Source organism: Monodelphis domestica, chromosome 5, assembly GCF_027887165.1.
Source record: "Monodelphis domestica isolate mMonDom1 chromosome 5, mMonDom1.pri, whole genome shotgun sequence".
Classification (NCBI taxonomy): Eukaryota; Metazoa; Chordata; class Mammalia; order Didelphimorphia; family Didelphidae; genus Monodelphis; species Monodelphis domestica.
The window spans coordinates 264,947,618-264,967,324 of NC_077231.1; the positions used below are offsets into that span (position 1 = coordinate 264,947,618).

Consider the following 19,707-nt stretch of genomic DNA (forward strand, 5'->3'; position numbering starts at 1 on the left):
AGAGACAAGAGAGTATCAAGCGAAGAGAGTGATGAGAGGGTAAGGAGAATGAAGATTGAGAAAAGACTATTGGACTTGGCAACCCCAAGAGATCACTGACAACTCTAAAGAGCAGTTTCAGTGGAATAAGATCAGATCCTAGATTGAAAAGGATTGCAAGCAAGGAAGACTGTGCCTGCTTCAAGGGGCTTATATTCTAATAAGGGAAAACCTATGAGGAATAGCTGATAGTGGGGTTGATTGGGGGACCTACCTATAGTCTGGTTTGAAGCTGATATCCAGGAAGTAATATGGTTGATAACAATGATGTTATCATGTTTGTATATGCATGTATAAAGCACTTTGATGCCTGCAAAGCACTTTTCATATGTTATCTCATTTGATCTTTGTAACATTCTCGGTGTTAGGTCTTATTAATAGCTTTATTATATATATATATATATATATATATATATATATATATATATAAAGCTGAGGATGATAGAGATTTTGGGCAGATCCTAGGGTGGTTTAGAGGTTAAGTTTCCTCTGAAGAGGAGAAAGATTGGAAAGAAAGTCTGGAAGTGTGCTCAACTTCCCAGTCACTTGTACCCTAGCATTTCAGGGTTGTATGTAATGAACATAATGCCATCCTTAAACAGCAGCAGTTGAATCCCTCTTCAATTTGATCTCCATTTCAGAGGCAAAATCTTCACTTCTTTTGTACCACCACCTTCTGTTTCCTCTTTCTCAATGGGTCCTAGCAGACTTCCTTGAAGGGCTGGTCTGATACTTCCTAATGGCTTCTTGTATCTTCTCTTATCACATAATGAGAAGACAGGACTCATTGGAAATCACTGTGATGTTGGGAAAGGTTAAAGCAAAAGGTAAAGGAGATGGCAAAGGATGAATGGGATGGATAGACAGAGTCATGGAAACAACAACTACAAACTTACAAACTTGGACTGACTTTAGTGGAGGATAGATGGACTTGGTATTCTATGGTCCACGGGGATCATGAAAAATCAGACACAACTGAATGTTGTACATGCATATGTACATGTACATACAAGTACATGCATTAGTGTCCATGTACTGTCAAAAGTTCTGGAAGATGACCCCCAAAATATTAGGAATGATGCTCTAATAGATTTGTGAGAGGTTCTAAGTGAGTTATGTGTGATGAGTAAAAGTGTTTGGATAATAATCTGTATTTTTTGGAGGGAATATCTTCATAGATAATGATCATTATAGATTTGCAAAAGAATGAAATTTCTCCTTTTCCTGCTTCTTTACCATAGTGTTCTTCTAGCTAATATTTTCAACAGCACAGTATGACAAGGTCATCAAATGTTTCATGATTTCTTTTTGGATTAAGGTTTTAGTCAATTCTTTGATATTTCTTCATCCAAGAAGAACCTGTGAGCTATCTTTACAAAAGGCCTACAACTTTTTTTTGTTTACTGTGTCCTTTATAGGAATAATGTCAATATATGAATTTAATATGCAAAATTTTTATTGGCATGTAAAAAGTCAACTTCTTAAGGTCCAGACAGACTAAGTATAATTAGACACCATTTCATCTAAAAAAAGATCTTATTGTATTAAACTAGTGTAAACTTGGTATGAATGAGTAGGATGGTAAAGAAGTCAAAAGAATTAATGAAACCTTGGACTTAATGATAAATAACTTGAAGGAATGAGGAAATTTTAATTTCCCTGTTTTCTGCCCTGAACTATTATGTTAGTTGTGAATACCAAATTTTAGCAAGGAAAGTAAACAAAGAATTGGATTGTGTCTACAGGGTGATACCAGGATGATGAAGGGGCTGAGATATTTGTCCTGACAAGGAGTAGACTTGGCATGGCTCTCTCTTCAAGTATTTGAGAGACTGTATCTATTTGGATTATAGAGAGTAGATTTGGAACTTGAAAGAAACTTAGCTGGGATCTAGTTTAATCTTCTCATTTTATAGATAAGGAAATGAAGGCTCAGTGGGTTGACTTGTTTATGATTACACAAAGGGTAAGTAGAAGAATTGGCATTTGAACCCAGATATTCTGACTCTAATCTCAGTACTCTCAAAGACATGACTGGAAATGATAGTTGAAAGTTACAAAAAGGAAGATTTGGGCTTTATATAAGGAAAGACATCCTAGCAAAATGAGTTATATAAATTAAGAATGGACTATTTTAGGAGGTAGTGAGTGCATGGGATCATTGAATAGCTGTTAAAGTCCCTTCTTATGCTGTGATTCTGTGAACTTCAACATCACAGTCCCCATAGGGCTGGCTATCTGAAGAGATTCTGTGATACTTTGTCATGTTCAATGGATCCCATATGGAAGAAAAATTGATGACTGGCTATAAATAAAAGTCATTCACAATGAATGAATAATTTTGGATTTTGACCTGTACCATTGGGGAAGGGGAAGAACTCACTTCAATGATATTGACTGAAATACTCATTTTTTAGAGACTTCCACATCGACTTTGTAGAAGAATCACTATAAACTATGACCATGAGAAATAGAGCATATATTCAAGACTTGAAAAAGAAAGTGGCCAAGCAATTAGAAAGGAAATCCACTTAAGCTCTTAATCTCTACCATATCTGCAAAAATTCTATCCGTTCTTGATTCTCTCTGCTTAGTTTTCATGTTTCTCTAAATGCCTTTTGAATTTTTGATGAAAGATCTTTGAATATTTGCAAGTTGGAAGATATCTTTTTATTATCTCAAGAATACTAGGAAGGGTTGAGAGATGAGGAAAGCTCTTACTTGGAAATGGAGGACAAAATAGATTTTGTAGCAATTGGGTTAAAGACTGGACCTGTGATTTCACTGATATAACAGAACTCCTGGCCAAGCAAACTCCCTATACCAGTGCAGATTGGCACCTTCTCAGCAAATTGGAATCATGGAGAGATGCATATAGTACTGAGAGAAGTTATGTGATTTGTTCAAGATCACTTAGCCTACAAACCACAGTCTTCCTTTTTCCTGTCTCTGAGGCTAGTTTTCTGTCTATTCTGCCCTATTGCCTCTAATTGATTGTGTAAGCTGATGAAAATGATAGCAATGCACTAGAACCCATTAATTAATTAATTAATTAATTCATCAAATACTTACAGTTCACCTACTATGTGAGGTTTTTAGGTACTATGTCCTGTCTAAAGACTTGCATAATATTTTAACTCAGCTATATGGAATTTTTACTAAAATCCATTATTATTTACATAGGCTAACTGGTGATCTGTTAGATTTATGTAGCACATAGACTGGCGGATAAGCCACACAGCTCTTTGTGAATGCTCCATTATTTCCTTTCTTAACAAGCTCATTAAATGGCTTTAGATATTGAATGTCAACATGAATGAGCTTGAAAAAAGCATACCAATTGATTTTAGTACAGCTATTTTATATGATCTCCCCAGATCAATAAAAACTTAAATATCTTTAACTTTTTTTTAAGGTGTGAGGAAAGTCAATTCAACAAATATTTATTGAGCCCAACAAGTAGCAATTATGAATTGGTTGAATGGCAAATACAGTAAAATCTAGTGACTGGATTGATTTTCTACTTGTAGTTATCAGAAGTTGCATTAGAAAATGACATAAATGTTATCTTGGATGGTTTCCCACTCTAACTTATGTCAGAAAAAGGAGAAGGTTATATATACATACATATGAATATCTATATCTATCTATATATATACTACATTTTGGCTTACATTTTTCAACATGATCTTACAAACATTTACTGAGAGCCTCTCCTGCTTGGGTACTATGCTGGAGATGCAGAGACAAAAATGCAATTATTCTTGACCTCAAGGAGTTCACAGTCCATTAACAGGGAGATTATGTATACTGAAATATAGGACCAGAAGTGGTTAGGTTGTGTTTTCGGAGGGCAGGGATATGTTCAGTTTAAGAGAGAATTCCAAGAAAAATACTCTGAGAAATTTGAGGAAGGACAGATCAATTTCAATTGGGGGTGGTGGTGGTGGTCATTGGGAAATTGGAAACTGAAAAAGGAGAAGAAAAATAGGCTGAGATGGGCATATTTTATTCCAAGTGTGTGGGACTACATAATCAAAGGCATTGGCATGAAAGGAGATAGGAATAGAACTGGGAGGGTAATTGTCTAGTTTGCTTGAAGCCTAGTATGGAAAGGAATGAAATTCATTCATTAAGCACCTAATGTGCAATGGGGTCTATACTAGGGCCTGTGGGATCTGCAGAGTTTAGATAATACACAATTCCTGCCCTTATGGACTTTATCCAAAAGAGAGATAAAACATCAATACAAATAATTAATGCATACTATTACATGCTATTATAAATGTTTTGGGAGGAAGGTGGGTACTAAAAAGAGAAGGCTTCTGGGAGGAGGTGGCATTGAGTTGGACTCTAGAAAAATTTTGCCTCATAAATATCCCCTGTGCTGACCCACCTTTCTGTCTTTGTTCACACTTTTCAATGTACTTGTAATGCCTTCTTGTCTTTTCCCTGTTGAACATCTGCCCTCTGGATTCCCTAAGGAGTGGTGTCAAAGCTTTCGTGTCAGCCAACACTGGGATTAGACCAATAATTGGCCAGTCTGGGTAATAAAGGGAGACCTGTTTTAAAAAAATGTTTTATATAATTTAACATGGCAGGACAAGTACGTGTTCTAATGGCTGGAGAACTGGGCTTAGAATTGGGAAAACCCAGATCTCTGAGTCAAATTTGGCCTCAGACATTTCCTAGCTGTGTGATTCTGGACAAGCCAACTTAGCCCTATTTGATTCAGTTGCTTCCTCTATAAAATGAGCTAGATTTGTAAATGACAAACCACTCCAGTGTATTTGCCAAGAAAACCCCAAATGAGGTCACCAAGAATTGGATATGATTGAAAATGACTGAATGACAACCACAACAAAACTGCTCTAATCTATATCCTTTTCCTAAAGTAGAAAATTGTAAACGTAGGTTTGGAACTTGAACTGGTTAGTGCCAGAGAATTACATTTAGGAATCACTTGTTTTGAGGTAGGTTTAAGGTACAGAAAGCAAAAAAGGAAGACCTGGTGCACAGCTGTGGGGAATGCACATAGTAGGTGACAATTAATATAAATGCTAATTAAAATGATTAATAAATGTTAATTAATCGAGCATGAAGAAGAATAAATTGTAACAAAGAAAAGTCAAAGAAGAGAACCAGGGGAATAATATGTCATGGAAGCCAAGGGAGGGTAGGTTATTATAAAAGATAGTTTAGTCAAGTCCATTTACTACGGAGTAAGGAAAGAGCATTTAAAGTGAGAATCTTTTGTTTTTAGCAAATAATTCAAGATTATGAAGTGTAATTTGAATGCTGAAAATAGATGAGGATTGAGTGTATGCTAAAAATGGAGATAATAAATATAAGCCTCACTAGACGCTTAATTATAACATCTAACATTTATATAGCTCTTTCAGGTTTGGTTTAGATATATGATCCCAAATAGTCCCCCTGTCTCTATAAGGTAGATGCTACCCCATTTTACAAAAGAGGAAACTGAGTCATGGAGAGGATAAATGATTGCTCAAGTTTCTGAGTCAGGATTCAAATTCACATCCTCATAATTCCAAGTACAGCATTCTATATACTGTATTATCTAGCTGTTATTTATAAATATTTATTGATTATTTGGTAGCTCCTCATCTCTGACTCAATTGTTTTGTCATGCACTTTTCCAGTGATTGGGAGAAGAGGTAACAATTCTTTGAATTTTGTTATTGTGATAACTGATTATTTTAAGAGATATTTGTAAAATCTGGATTACTTCTGAATCATCTACTGTGGAGTAGAAAATGGGAGTAGGGTGTATATTTTACCAGCTTTTGCCAAGAGGAAGTTGTGTGAGTGGGTGTCATTCTGCCTTGGTAAAAGATTCAAACAGTGGATGTGGAAAATCATCAACTTTTTTTTTTAGTCTGTGGATAAAGTGAAGTAGAATTGAAATTTCAGTCTTTCTATTTAGATACTTCCTAGTAAATTTGAATAACTTTCATTTTCTTGAAAATTCACAAGTCCCATTATTCCAGTGTCTGTTTCTCCACTGGCCCAAAATGTACAAACAACTTTGAATTTGCATACACATAGATAATTTTGCTTTTTGAGACATGCAGAGAATAGATGGGAAATAGCAATATTTTTATTTTCTTGCTTGCTTCATTCAAAACCATCTCCGCAGTGTCTTGTATTCAAATATTGTCCATCTCTTGATACCTTGCCTATCAATTTCAGCATCTAAAAGTCATGGAAAGTTTTTTTTAATTGGTCTTAATGATTGTAGAATAATTTTTAAAAGTCTTCTTTCCATACTCATGACAAAAGACACAAATGTTTTTTTCCTTCTCTTTCACTAGGCAAAGTACAAAGGCACTATCAAGACAGACCTTTCCAATTCTTTGTATAAGCAGATGCCAGCCACAATTGACAGTGTGTTTGCAAGAGAAATTTCACAGCTTCAGAGTGAGGTAAGATTTTCCTAAACTGATTATCTACAGCAAAGGACACAATCGAATAAAAATTACTTAGAACATACAATGAATAATCAGAATTGTTTATAAAAATATAAGCATCCAAAATTGAATGACATTCAGAACACATGGGTATCTATATTATATTTATTAAAGAAAAAGAAAATATAGACAGGATTATATTAGGGAAAGGATGATTTTTCTTAGCCCATTAAATCCATTGTCCAAAAATCCATTAAGTGATTTTTTTATGGTCATATGACACTTTGGAATTGTATATATGCAAATTTACTTAAAGATATCTTAGTTGGAAAACATTACTTTGTTAACTGTAACTGGATATGTATAAATCATTCTCTTCCTCTTTTGCCTCATTATCTTGCCATATATATATATATAATTTTTTTATGAGAAGCCCTGAAACATAGAACTTAGCCACACATATAATGGTTAGTGTCATGTTACTAATTTGGTGCTCTGTCATTCAGATAAGTATTTACTGAATTTCTTAAGTCAAAGCTTTTTAAAAAACATAAATGTATTTTTTTTTGTGTGTTGCATCAAAAATACCCATTCATTCTTACCCTTCCTCTCCCCTTTAGAGAAGGCATCATTTGACAAAAGATCTCTCTCTCTCTCTCTCTCTCTCTCTCTCTCTCTCTCTCTCTCTCTCTCTCTCTCTCTCTCTCTCTCTCTCTCTCTCTCTGTCTGTCTGTCTCTCTGTCTCTGTCTCTGTCTGTCTGTCTCTCTGTTTTACTTATGAGTTCTTTTTCTGTAGGTAAAAAACATCTAGTAAGTTTTACTAAATTTCCATTGTGCCTTTTTCAAACTAGAAGATCAGGGCACTGAAATAACCAGGTGAAGCTGGACATTTTGGAGGCTGAAAATCATACAGATAACCTTGTGCTGTCACCATCTCTATCACCTTTCTCCAATCCAAGCACTCTTACCATCTCCAAGCTCTCTATATTCATGGAAACAATCTGATCCTAAGATATTCCCTGTGAGCTGTCCTTAAAAGATATGAATCTCTTATGTAAAGACTATTTCTAGAGAGAAATATGCCATGCTCCTATGAAAGTTGTACTAGCATTTTCCAACTAAATACTCAGAATAACAGAATTTCAGAGATAGAATAGAGCTTAGCAGCTAATGAGTCTAACCTATATATGAAAATATATTCCCATAACATATCATAAAAGTAAGGGGTAACTCCCTACCTCCTAAGATATTCTACTTTGGATGGTTCAACTAACTAATTTGCATCTTTGTATGTTTCTTGGATCAAGTCTAATCTATTTTCCACATGATAGCTCTTCAAATACTGGAATACATCTATCATGCTTCTTCTATTCTCTAGGGTAAGCATCTATTATTCTTTCAAATGAATCTTATATGACATGAAATAGATATCTTTCCCATTCTAGTTGCCCTCTCTTATAAATTTGTTAGCTGATCAATGTACTTCTTAAACTGTAGTACTCAACACTGAAAATGATTCTATCTATGAGAGATGATGTCTGATGAGGACAGAATATAGTGAGACTATCACCTACTAGATATTAGATATTAGAAACCATGATTTCTAAGTGTAGCCCAGGATCACACCAGTTTTTTGGATCATCCCCTTACATTATCAACTCATACAAAACTTACAGTCTACTAAAAGTTCTTGATATTTTTCAAACAATCTGCTATAAAACATAGGTCTGTGTTATAGTTTTGAAGTTGATTTCTTGAACTTACACTCAAGACTACATTTATTCTTGTACATTTCAGGTTTTTAGATTCAGTATTTATTAGACCATCAGAATCTTTTTGGATCACAGCTCCATCACTACTGTTAGCAATTCCTCCTATCTTCATGGAATCTAGAGAATTTATTTATAATTATGGTGTTTGTACTTTTATCCAGAGCACTGATAAAAATATAAACTAACCCAAGGCCAGGTAGATTCCTGGAGCATTCCAATACAGACTTCCTGTTATGTTGACACTGATGCATTAATGACTCTTTTAGTCTTTTTGTTCAGGTTTTTTTTTTCTTGGTGGGATTTTCTTGGAAGAGATACTGGAGTGCTTTGTAATTTCCTTCTCCAGCTCATTTTACAGGTGAGGAAACTGAAGCAAACAGGGTCAATTGACCTTCTCAAGATCAAACAGTCAATAACTATCTGAGCTCAGATCTTAACTCAGGAAGATGTGTTTTCTGACTAATTCTGGTGCTCTTTCCACTGAGCCACTTAGCTGCCCCCCCTTTTATAATGATTCCTACTTATCTTGAAGAGTTGAGATGGTAGTCAAGACAGATCATGAGAAACAAGTCAAAAAACTGCTAGATAGTCTCTTGGACATAGTTAATATGAGAATTTGTTTCTCTTGGATAAGCATATTTATTATAATTTATTATATATTTATAATAAGTGATATATATTATCTTGTGGTACAATTATGCTATGTATAAAATGAAAATAAATGGTAGTTCAAAAAATGAACATTTTAGTTTTCAAATAAATCTATGATTGGTTCAACATCAGTGTGTATACCCCCTTATTGGTACAGATTGCAGTTTTGTCTCTACTGAAAATGAGTTTTGGTCATTACCTGCTCACTTTTCCATCCTTAGTCCATCTCTTTCATTCAATTCCTCTGTTCCTTTATTATTTTCAATTTTATCATATCCTGGCCTAGATTCAGGAAGACTCCCCTTCCCTCCTGAGTTCAAATTTGATTTCATAACACTTATTAGTTTGGTAACCTTGGACAGGTCACTTAGCCCATTTGGCTCAGTTTTCTCCTCTGTAAAATGAGATGCAGAAGGAAATGGCAAAACACTGTGGTATCTTTGTCACGAAAACCGTAGATGTGGTCATGAAGAGTTGGATATGACTGAAAAATGACTGAACAACAAGAACAAAAGTGATTCAATGTGGAGTAAGAGAGTAATAAGTCTGTGAAATGAATACATAGATAAGATCAGGCATCCTGAATCTGTTTCTGGTCTTCTCTTTTTCCAGGACAAATCATTAGAATTCGTTTCATCTTTCTTCAGATCCTTTTGATTTTTGGACTTTTTACCTTTCAGTGATGGGCTTTCTTTTTGTTCTTTGGTTCACAGCCTTATCAGGATTTCCTTAGATTCCTTGGAGATGGATTTTCTTTCAAGACCTTTGCCTGATACACTTACCTGACTTTTCCTCCCACCTCTAAGCTCTGATACTAACAAACATAGTTTAACATTCAGCGTATACTTATCACCCTTCTCCCTTCATCTCACACTGATTTTTTTTTTGGCAGAGGATTCCCTGCTTGTTCCATAGAACTTTGAAAACACATAATTCTTTTTAAATGTTGAGCCTTGTTATCATTTCCAGAACATCTTTTAGGACTTAGTAATTATGAAATCCAGCCTCTACTCAAGTCAGCAGGAAAGTAATCTCAGATACAGACTGTGAAGCTAAAAATACATAAGACTGAGGTTCTGCATCCCTGACTGTGACTAACACATACATTATTTTTACCACTAACATCTGGTCATCCATCCACTTGCTGATAAAGGCTACTTTATAAAGCAAATAATTATATGTTGCCCTTAATGTAGGTGACAAGAAACAATGAGGCAATAATTACAGATTGGAAGAAGCAAATATTTGTTTTGTTACTTTTAAAAAAAGGTAACATTTTCAGATCTTGAAAGACTATTTTGGAACTAAAGGGGTTTTCTCCACTTTGGGAAGCCTCTTGTTTGTGTGTGTGTGTGTGTGTGTGTGTGTGTGTGTGTGTGTGTGTGTGTGTGTGTGTGTGTGTATGAGGAGGGATGTTAATGAGTCAAGGACTCTTAGCTAGCTCTGTGACTGGGCAAATTACTTACCCCCAGTTGCTTAACCCTGGCTGCTCTTCTGCCTTAGAACTGATGCTAAGGCAGAAGGTAAAGGCTTAAACAATTGAGTCAAAGACCTTTGAAAATTTTAACTTGCATTTACATTAATGAGTATTATTTTGTTTATGTATATTTTGTTTATGCTTATATGTGTTCATATATATGAGTGTGTATATGCTTGTGTATGTGTATATGTCTATATATAGTTATTTAATTTTTAGTTTGGGGAGATGTGGAGAAAGTATGGTTTCATTAGTAGGGGGGAAATCTCATTGGGGGAATTTTCATTATCGGACATCATCATCTTGCATTTTACTTGTAGCCTATTTAAAAAAAAAAACAAAAAACTCTTCACCTTCCATCTTAAAATCAGTTCCAAGACAGAATAATGGTAAAGGGCTAGGAAGAGGGGGTTAAGTGACTTGCCTAGGGTCACACCTCTAGTAAGTGTTGAAAGTCAGATTTGAACTCAGTCTCTAATCCTGGCTTTCAATCCACTGAGCTACTTAAAAGCCCCATACTTATATTCTTATAGAGCTGACTGCAACATAGAGGACATAAGTAACTTGTCTCTAATTACACAGCTAGTATGTGTCACTGGTTACAGTTGAGGTCTTTTCATCTTAGCTCTGAAGCTTATCTTATATCTACTATTATATTCTTTTCCCATGATATGTTATTGGCGGAAACATCTAGTCTAAGAGTCTAATAATTTTGGGGGTTCCATACTATGGTTGTATAAACTTCTGATTACTAGCTTTTTTGACAGTTATCTGATTTATAACAAAGATGATTTAAATATCTTTTCTTATGAACAGATTAGTCAGCAATTTCTGTAAAAGTGAAGTCAGTTGATGTACACAGTGTTGTGTATATTAAACCCATATCAGAAATTCAGAGGATTTGGGAATAAATGTAGTTCCAGAGAAAGAAAGCAGACTTTGGCAAAGTTTTTAAAACTTCCTCTCAAACAACTCAATTTATACCACAGAGTGATACCGGCAAAGAGAAGAAAGCCTAGTCAATGTCTTGTTATAGAAAATTCCTGATATTTTTCTATATATTGTATTATTATATATAATTATATATGAATTATTACATATAAATTCCTGATATATCACACACATATGTGTATATACAGTTTTAAACCAAAAAGGAAGAGAGTAAGCATTTATATATATATATATATATATATATTTATATATATATATATATGTGGTCCGCTAGGATCCACAGTATAGACAACAATAAAAAGACAAATTTTAAATTGTTATATGTGAGTGAAAAACTTTGTGTTAATTATTTAAGAGTTTTTTACAAATATTATCTCCTTTAACTAAAATAATTGTATAATTCTTAGAAGGCTATTTTAATGAGTATTCAATTAAATTTTTATTTGTAGAAAAAATCTTTATTTTTGTTGCTTCTTGCCAATACTATATACTACACTTAACCACTTTCAAGATGTTTTAATTGATATTTAAAATAATTACTTTGGTCACAAACACAGGATTTTAGCTGTCTTTAATGTTAAGTGTATGGGGTGCTCAGGGAGGGGTAATATCTCTGGTATGGAGGGCTTGTCGTGCCCTTCTAGGGCAGCTCTCCAGCCACTGACCCTCACCTGACACCCAGCTCTCACTTGTGGCTCCTAGTAGCTACTAGCATGCGGCAGCGGCCACACCCCGGGGAACGGCTTCGACAGGCCAGCTAAACCTTGTGAGGGTAGCCATTGGGTCATTGTTGACCCCTGGTGAACCAGGGCTTTGCTCACCCAGCATGAGAAGACTGCTTCGGCGGAACAGACAGAAGAAACCAATAAGAAGGTTCAGTGGCTGAGATGGCGATGCAGCAAAGCACTGTGGAGTGCTCAGGGCATGTTGGAGCACAAAAGACAACACGGCCACCCAATACAGCTGAGGAAGTCTCCAGGTGTAACGACTTTTCGTGCCACTGGACCCAGGCTTCCAACGCCGAGAGAGTGGGACTGTCACTGTGCATCAACTTTTCCACTTAAATCTTCATGCACAGGTGTCTTTGTGCAGAAAAACACACAAAGACAATCGTCATCCTTGGTTCGAGAGACAACCAACAATGTTAAGTTCATTTATTTCTAAAATGGTAGTAGTATGAGAGACTTCAATAATTAACATCTTTATCAATGAATTAGATGAAGTCCTAAAAGGGGTGCTCATCAAATTGTTAGTGATCCAAAGCTAGGACAGGTAGGTGACACAGGAAGAAAAGGGTCATGATCCAGAAATATCCCTTGGCTTGGGGATTTTGAGGACTGAAACAGTTGACCCTTGAGGCCCTTTCCTTCTGAAATTCTGTGATATGATGATTGTTTTATAAGTTACGTATAGAGAAAATTATGCAACTTCCTTTAAACTGTATCTTTTAAGTGTACTACATGTGATTAATCATATTCTATGATATCAACTATAATCAAGAACTGTGCCTTTCTAATATTTATAAAATAATGAAAATTATCATTGAAATAATGATCTAATCTAGTAATTTGTTATGTAACCAAAATCATATAGATTTCTGAGTTGCTTGACAGTGTATTTTTCTTTTTTTCCCCCTCATTTTTTAAAAAAAGCCCTTAACTTATGTCTTAGAATTGATACTAAGTATCTTCCAAGGCAGAAGAAAGTAAGGTCTAGGAAATTGGGGTTGTGACTTTCCCAGGGTCAATCAACTAGGAAATGTCTGAAGCCAGATTTGAACCAAGAACCTCCCATTTCTAACCTTGGCTCTCTATCCATTGAGCCACCTAGATTCCCCATCAGGGATATTTTTCAAAGAGCTTTTTATCACACACACACACACACACACACACACACACACATCTATATTTTTTCCTCTCCTCATTCCCAGTAATTCTTATCCTTTCATTTTCTATTTCAAAAACAATAATATAGTCTAGATATCATGGGAGAGTGTGTAGAGTGTAGAGAACTGGCCTTAGATCTTGGCAGACATTTATTCAATGTTTTCCTCTACTACATATTAGCTGATAATCCTAGAAAAATCTCTTAATTCTTCAGCATTTTAGATCATTTTCCCCCTAAGCCTATGAAATTAACCTGCATTTTTAGAGTAAGTTTCTTCTTCTTCTCTGGAAGTTGTAGCAATAGTCACAGGTAACATTCAGAACAGCTCATATTTATATACAATTTTAAGATTTTTAAAGTGTTTTTCCTATACATCTTAGCTCTTTTAAATTTTAATAGATTTATTTTTAATCTCTTTAATAATTTTGGAAGACTTTCCCATTTCATCTTTCCAAGTTATTATTCCTTTATAATTATTCAGAATAAATTATTTTAAGTTATATACTATAATATTTTTTCCAATAAAGCTCATAGTCCATAACAAAAAATTCTTTTTAACTCATATGTATATTTTATGAACAAATTCATGTTATTTTTACAATGTCAAAGTAAAATGTGTGTAAATCTAGAAATTACATTTTTCATAGGTATAAAAATGCTGCAAAACTCAATTTTCTATTTCTTTTTCTGATATGATAAAAAATCTAGCTTTTATATAAATAGGTCACATTGTTATGATTATGGCAGTCATCTTTTCCCATCTTTATAGCCCGAATCCAGTATTTCCCACTGGCTTGGTTAAAAACTAAACCTTCAGTGTCTGCCATTTTGAAAAAGTTATAATCCCTTAAGAATGGCTTTCATTCTTAGATGGGTATTCCAGTTTCATACAGTTTTCTCATATAAACATAGTCAAAGTGTGCTTAGTTTAGGTTAGAATATTAGAACTAAGTGCTAGGAACTGGATTTGAGATTCATGTAGCAAAAATACTGTCATATATGCCCAACCACCATCTTGGAAGAGCAATGACTACCTAGCCTCTAACATCCTATAGCAAATTGAGAAAATTAAAGCAGAATGTGTTTCTTTCAGATTAGTCAAATCAATAACCCTTTTTGGGTTGAAACCAAAATAGCATATGAATTTAAAATATGTAAAGTTTCAGAATTTGGAATATGGAATGGAATAATAAAATTGGAAGAGAATCTGAGATCATTTGGTCAAAACCATCTTATAGACAAGGAAACTTAAGTTCATAGAATTTAGTGGTAGTGCTAGAACTAGAACCTGCAACTTCTTACTCTAAGTATGTTATGCTATACTAGAAAAAATAGAATGAAACAAAAACTAAAGAATACTTTAAAAATTGTGAAAATGTTAAACTTTTACAAATAGAAATACTTAGTGCCTCAAAGAAATTAATAACTAGAACTAGTACTATCATAATGCTTAGAGGTCTTATTCATGATTTAGGAAACATACTATGTTTGGTTATGAATAGCTTAAGGGATGAACGCTGGTCTTATTAGCAACCAAGGAACTGTTTAGTATTGGTTGTGATCTACTAGAAATAGTAACCAAGAAAAGAACATTTTCCCTAGGAGAAACATCAGAAAAAAGAAGAAACAAACAAATGTGTGTGACCTTTCTCCGGTGGTGGGATTGAGGCAGAGACCAAGGAAAGGCATTCAAACTAGAGGTAGAGAGTCCTTTAAAACCAGTCATGGATTGCTCCAAAATACAATTCAGGAACCACATGGTTCCCTTGCCTACACAATGCTGCCCCCCCACTCTATTTTTGGTTGTTTTGGTGTCATATTGTCCCAGTGTGTGTTGAAACAGCCAGAAAGATCTGAAATCCTATAGATTTTTCTAATACTTGGTCTGAACTTTGAATTGAAGTCGGATTTAAGATGGATCTTAATGGATGTTCATTTATAGGGAGAAAGTTTTTGAGTAATAACTAGAGGGCTAAAATTAGATGCAACAGTGATAATAGAACAGTTAGATATATTGTCTTGGTTAGACATTCAGGCAAATTTTATGATTAGTGGTGGAATTCCAGTGTAGAAAACATTTTATATGTTGTGTAACCTAATTATAGTTCTTGTTGAATGAAAATTTAAAATATTAGTATTTGGTGTAACAATGAAGGAAAAAAATCCCTAAATGTGTCTTTGTTTTCCAGGTTCTCTACAAACAGAAATATGATGCTTCCAAAGGAATATCAGACTATTCCCATATGAAGGAACCACCTGATGTAATGCATGCCATGGAAACCAGCAAACATCAAAGTAATGTAAGAGTGTTTTGTTATCATTTGTTTGTGACAGACATTTGACCACATCATGTCTTTGTCCCCAAAGCATGTAAATTTCTGGAGAGAAGCTATCATGCATCTTCTTGTTTCTTTTTCCTCTGCAGTGACCCACACAAGCTCTCTGACCCTCACTAAGTCACTTACATTTAGGTCTTTTTAGCCAGAGGCGTTGAACCAAAAATGGGGGCTATTCATCCATACATTAGGATCCCTACTGGCTACCTAGACTTAGTTTTAAAATGTAATATGTGTTTTTTTGGTATTTTTATTTATTTTGCTAAATATTCCTCAATTACATTTAAAAACAACAACAACAACAATTCTTGCCTTCTGTCTTAGAGTTGATACTATATATGGGTTCCAAGAGAGAAGAGTGGTAACAGCTTGACAGTCTATGGTCCCACAACTAGGAAGATTTGAATCATGGACCTTCCATATCCAGTCTTGGTTCTCTAACCACTGAATCGCCCAACTGCCCCCCCCCCCAATTACTCATTAATTTTGTTCAGGAGCATTAGGGAATGTTGTCACCAGCCTGCATCCTTGACCCTTTTGCTCCAACCAACTCTCTAATGTCCAAGTTATAATGTAAAAGATTACATATAAAAGATAAGATGCTAACCTGTGTTGGTGGGGGGGGGCAGTTTTACCCCCAGGGGGTTCTCTTTATCTGTGAGGTTATAGGGCCAGGCTCTATCTCTATCCCTAGGGCAATGGGCAGTGATCTTTGCTATAGGAGGCCCTTAAGAAGTAATTACTGAGTTTAAATGCATTGGTTCAATAATTAAAATGCCAGATTTCTTTTTTTTCTCCTAGGAATATTTTGGTATATTCATGATAAGACTAATTCAGATACCTTTAATAGGTTGTTTATTCATTTAATCAACAAACATTTATTAAGAAGCACTTTCTGTGGGCAAGTCATCAAAGATAGAATGACAAAAAAAAAGTCTACCATCAAGGAGGTTACAATGTATTAAATGGAAAAGATATGTACACAAAAATGATGAGAGAATGGAGAAGCAAAGATAGTAATAATACTGAAAGTTTGAAAGGCACCTTTCCAAACACTAGCTCCTTTGATACTTGGAATAGCCTTCGGGAAGGAGGTAGGAGCTATTTTTGTTGTTCAGTCATTCTTCAGGGATGTCCAATTCTTTATGACTCCATTCGGGTTTTCTTGACATATATATATATATATATATATATATATATATATATATATATATATATATATATATATATATATATATATAGGGTTTCCCCCCCATTTCCTTCTCTAGCTCATTTTACAGATGAGGAAGAGCAACCAAAATGGTTAAGTGACTTGACCAGTTTCTATTTTTCCATAGCAATAAGTATCTGAGGCTGAATTTGAACTCGGGAGGATGAATTTCCTTTGGTTCCCAGCCCAGTGCTTTATCCATTACATCATCTAGCTGTCCTCTTTTTATAGATGAGGAAACTGAGTCAGAGAGAGGTTATACAAATTACCTTTGATCACAGAACTAAGTGTCTAATGTATTATTTAAAGTCAGAACTTCCTGAATCCAATTTCAGTGTTCTACGTACTATGTTTTGAACTTCAAGGGAAGTCAAATTAGCTTCAAGTTCTGCCTTGAAACTCTCTTAGATCAAAGTTCTCCCACTTTGTTATTATTATTATATTACATATAATATATTGTTATATATTATTATATACAAATTGCTGGATTTTTTTGGTTAGGATTTTACAAGATCTTTCATTAAGATTCTCTTTCTGTGGGAGAATAGGAAGAAGAGAATGGAAAGTCAGTTTGAAGGAGAATGATCATAAGCTCTAGTTACATTCTGAGAGATGGAGACTAAACAGCTAATTCTCTGGGAATTTCTCTTGTATATTCCTACCAAGGAAGAAAGAGATGGTTGGAAGTGGGTTCTTATATCCAAAGAACTCTTGGAAAGTTCTGTCCTACTGATGAATTGAAAATTGGGAAAGTGGGATGAGGGAGGCATTCAGTAACAGTCATTTATTATTTGAATGCAAGAGAGCACATATATTAACTGTTTCTGTGAAGTCATTTATACTACCAGCAACCGAGAAGGACTGATGAAGTCAGAAAGCTAACATATATCTTTTAGTTATGACTACAGTGGAATTAAATCAGCTGATTTTGTTAGTTTCTTTATTATTCCATAGAAAATGAAGGTGATGATGTTTTATCTTTGAATAGAATGCAAGAGAACCAAGACCAAAAATTCTGTCTCTTGCTTTTTGTCCTTATCTCTCTGTCTCTGTCTTTATCTCTCTATTTCTCTCTGTGATTTTGTCACTGCCTCTCTCTCCCCCTTCCATCCATTCCTCCCCTCCCTCCCTTCTTCCTAAGCATCAGCCCTCAAATGGAAGATGGAGGTGCTCATGTAAAGGCTAACGTAGGACTTTTTGTGCAAGTGAGGAGAATAAACACAGAAGGGAAATATTACTGTTGTCTTCTGATAGTAGTATAACAATGGCAGTAGCTTATGTTTGCCATATATGAAATTTATTTCTTCAAGGCCATATGATATGACTTCTAAATGGACAAGCTAGGAGATGTATGACTGTTTTTAAAAAATCTCCAACACTCTCTATAGTAGTCGGAGAACTGAGAAAACCCAGCTTGCCAGGAGGAAGTATGGTCCCTACTCACACCTGCCTTATTTCTACTTAATTGTGTTTTAAAATTATTGTTCTCTATAAAGTTATATATATTATATAATTATATATATTTTTATTATCAAATATTCTGTTTGTGGGATTGAATATTTTCTATAAACACCTGTGTTGACCCTGTTCTTATATTGTCTAAAATCTTTTTATTTGAGACATGGGAGTTCAACGAAAGCCACAGAAGAGGAAAAGGGGATCTTTCTTAGAGCAGGGTTGGGACTGCCACCCCAACTTATTTATTTATTGGAGAGTTATTCTCTCTAAACTAGGGCCATAGGCACCAGCCAATCCATAACTATGCCTTATAGATTCAGAATTACTATGAATGTGGGCCATATTTTATAAATTTTCCATGAAAACATTACTAATGCTAAATTTTACAGGTTCAGAGATATACTTGTGACCTGCTGGGACTTAATTTTCTCTTATTTAATATCTCATCATATAGAACTCTGACTTGTGTCCCATATCCAAAGTCAGAAACCTTAAGAGAGGATGTCTACAGCAGGTATTTACTTTGGAATTAGCCAATCAGCATTATTAAATCTGAATAAGTTAATGTTAAAATAAGTATCTGGTGAGATTTTACTTTAAATAACTTTCTGTCAGAAAATAAAAGTTGTTTTCTAATTATGGGTTAAAATTTATAAAAAGAATTTATATATAAAAGTTATAATTACTTGTATAGTTTCTAAGGCTTGTTTTATAGACAATTTCTACCCTATGGTGGGTATATATTTACAAAATAAAACCAAAAAACAACTGCTAAAATACTGAAATGATTAAAAATATAAAATAAATTTTAATAAAGTGATACAAAAGTTGATAATCAAAATGTAATTTATTTCTGTGATGTGTTGTTATCAGGTCACAAAGAAGGGGAAAATGAAAGAGACAAACTTTTAAAGAAAAATCTGGAGTTTCTAAAGTAACTAGATTTTATAAACAAAGCTATAAAAGGCAATGTTTTAGGTATAGTGGGTAGACCTTCTAGACGAACTTTGAATGATAGGATTTAGGGGAATGCAGGAGTAAAACTTATTCATGGAATTTCAGTTATTATTTTTGATTCATACTTTTAAAGGTTTATTATTCTAATGCCCAAGGGACTAAAGGAATCAGAGAAAAAAGCCCTTTTATCCACCATTCAATACTCTATGCCTAGGGGAGGCAAGATGTATGTTTACCTAGACTCCTCTGCCAACTTAGTCCAACCTTTACATTTAAAGTTTATACATAAAATAGGATTAGAAAGTATTTAACATTATTTGCTGAGTTTTTACAGGAAGGCTGACACGTGTGGTCTATCATGTGAAATATAATATTCTGGTAGCACCAAGACCATTTAAAAGAACACATTGATGTTTATGAAATTTTCATGTAGACCTTCAAAGTTAGGAGAAAAACTTCTGGATCACTTTGGTCCACTGATCAAAGGCAGACTATTTATCATCTCTTGAATGGTAGAAATTTTTCTATGAAGAATTAC

At 34.5% G+C, this 19,707-nt stretch overlaps 1 protein-coding gene across 5 annotated transcripts in view; it reads left to right on the top strand.

Annotated features, from left to right (window-relative positions):
- Window positions 1-19,707, top strand: part of NEBL (nebulette) — a 479,586-nt gene that overhangs the window by 324,879 nt on the left and 135,000 nt on the right. For 3 of the 5 annotated variants that reach the window (XM_007504893.3, XM_007504892.3, XM_016426368.2), the window contains exons 4-5: window positions 6,375-6,485; window positions 15,398-15,508. The exons of the other annotated variants lie outside the window; for them this stretch is intronic. In XM_007504893.3, coding sequence (XP_007504955.2) covers window positions 6,375-6,485; window positions 15,398-15,508 — 222 coding nt within the window. The remainder of the gene's footprint in view (window positions 1-6,374; window positions 6,486-15,397; window positions 15,509-19,707) is intronic. 5 annotated transcript variants of the gene reach the window in all.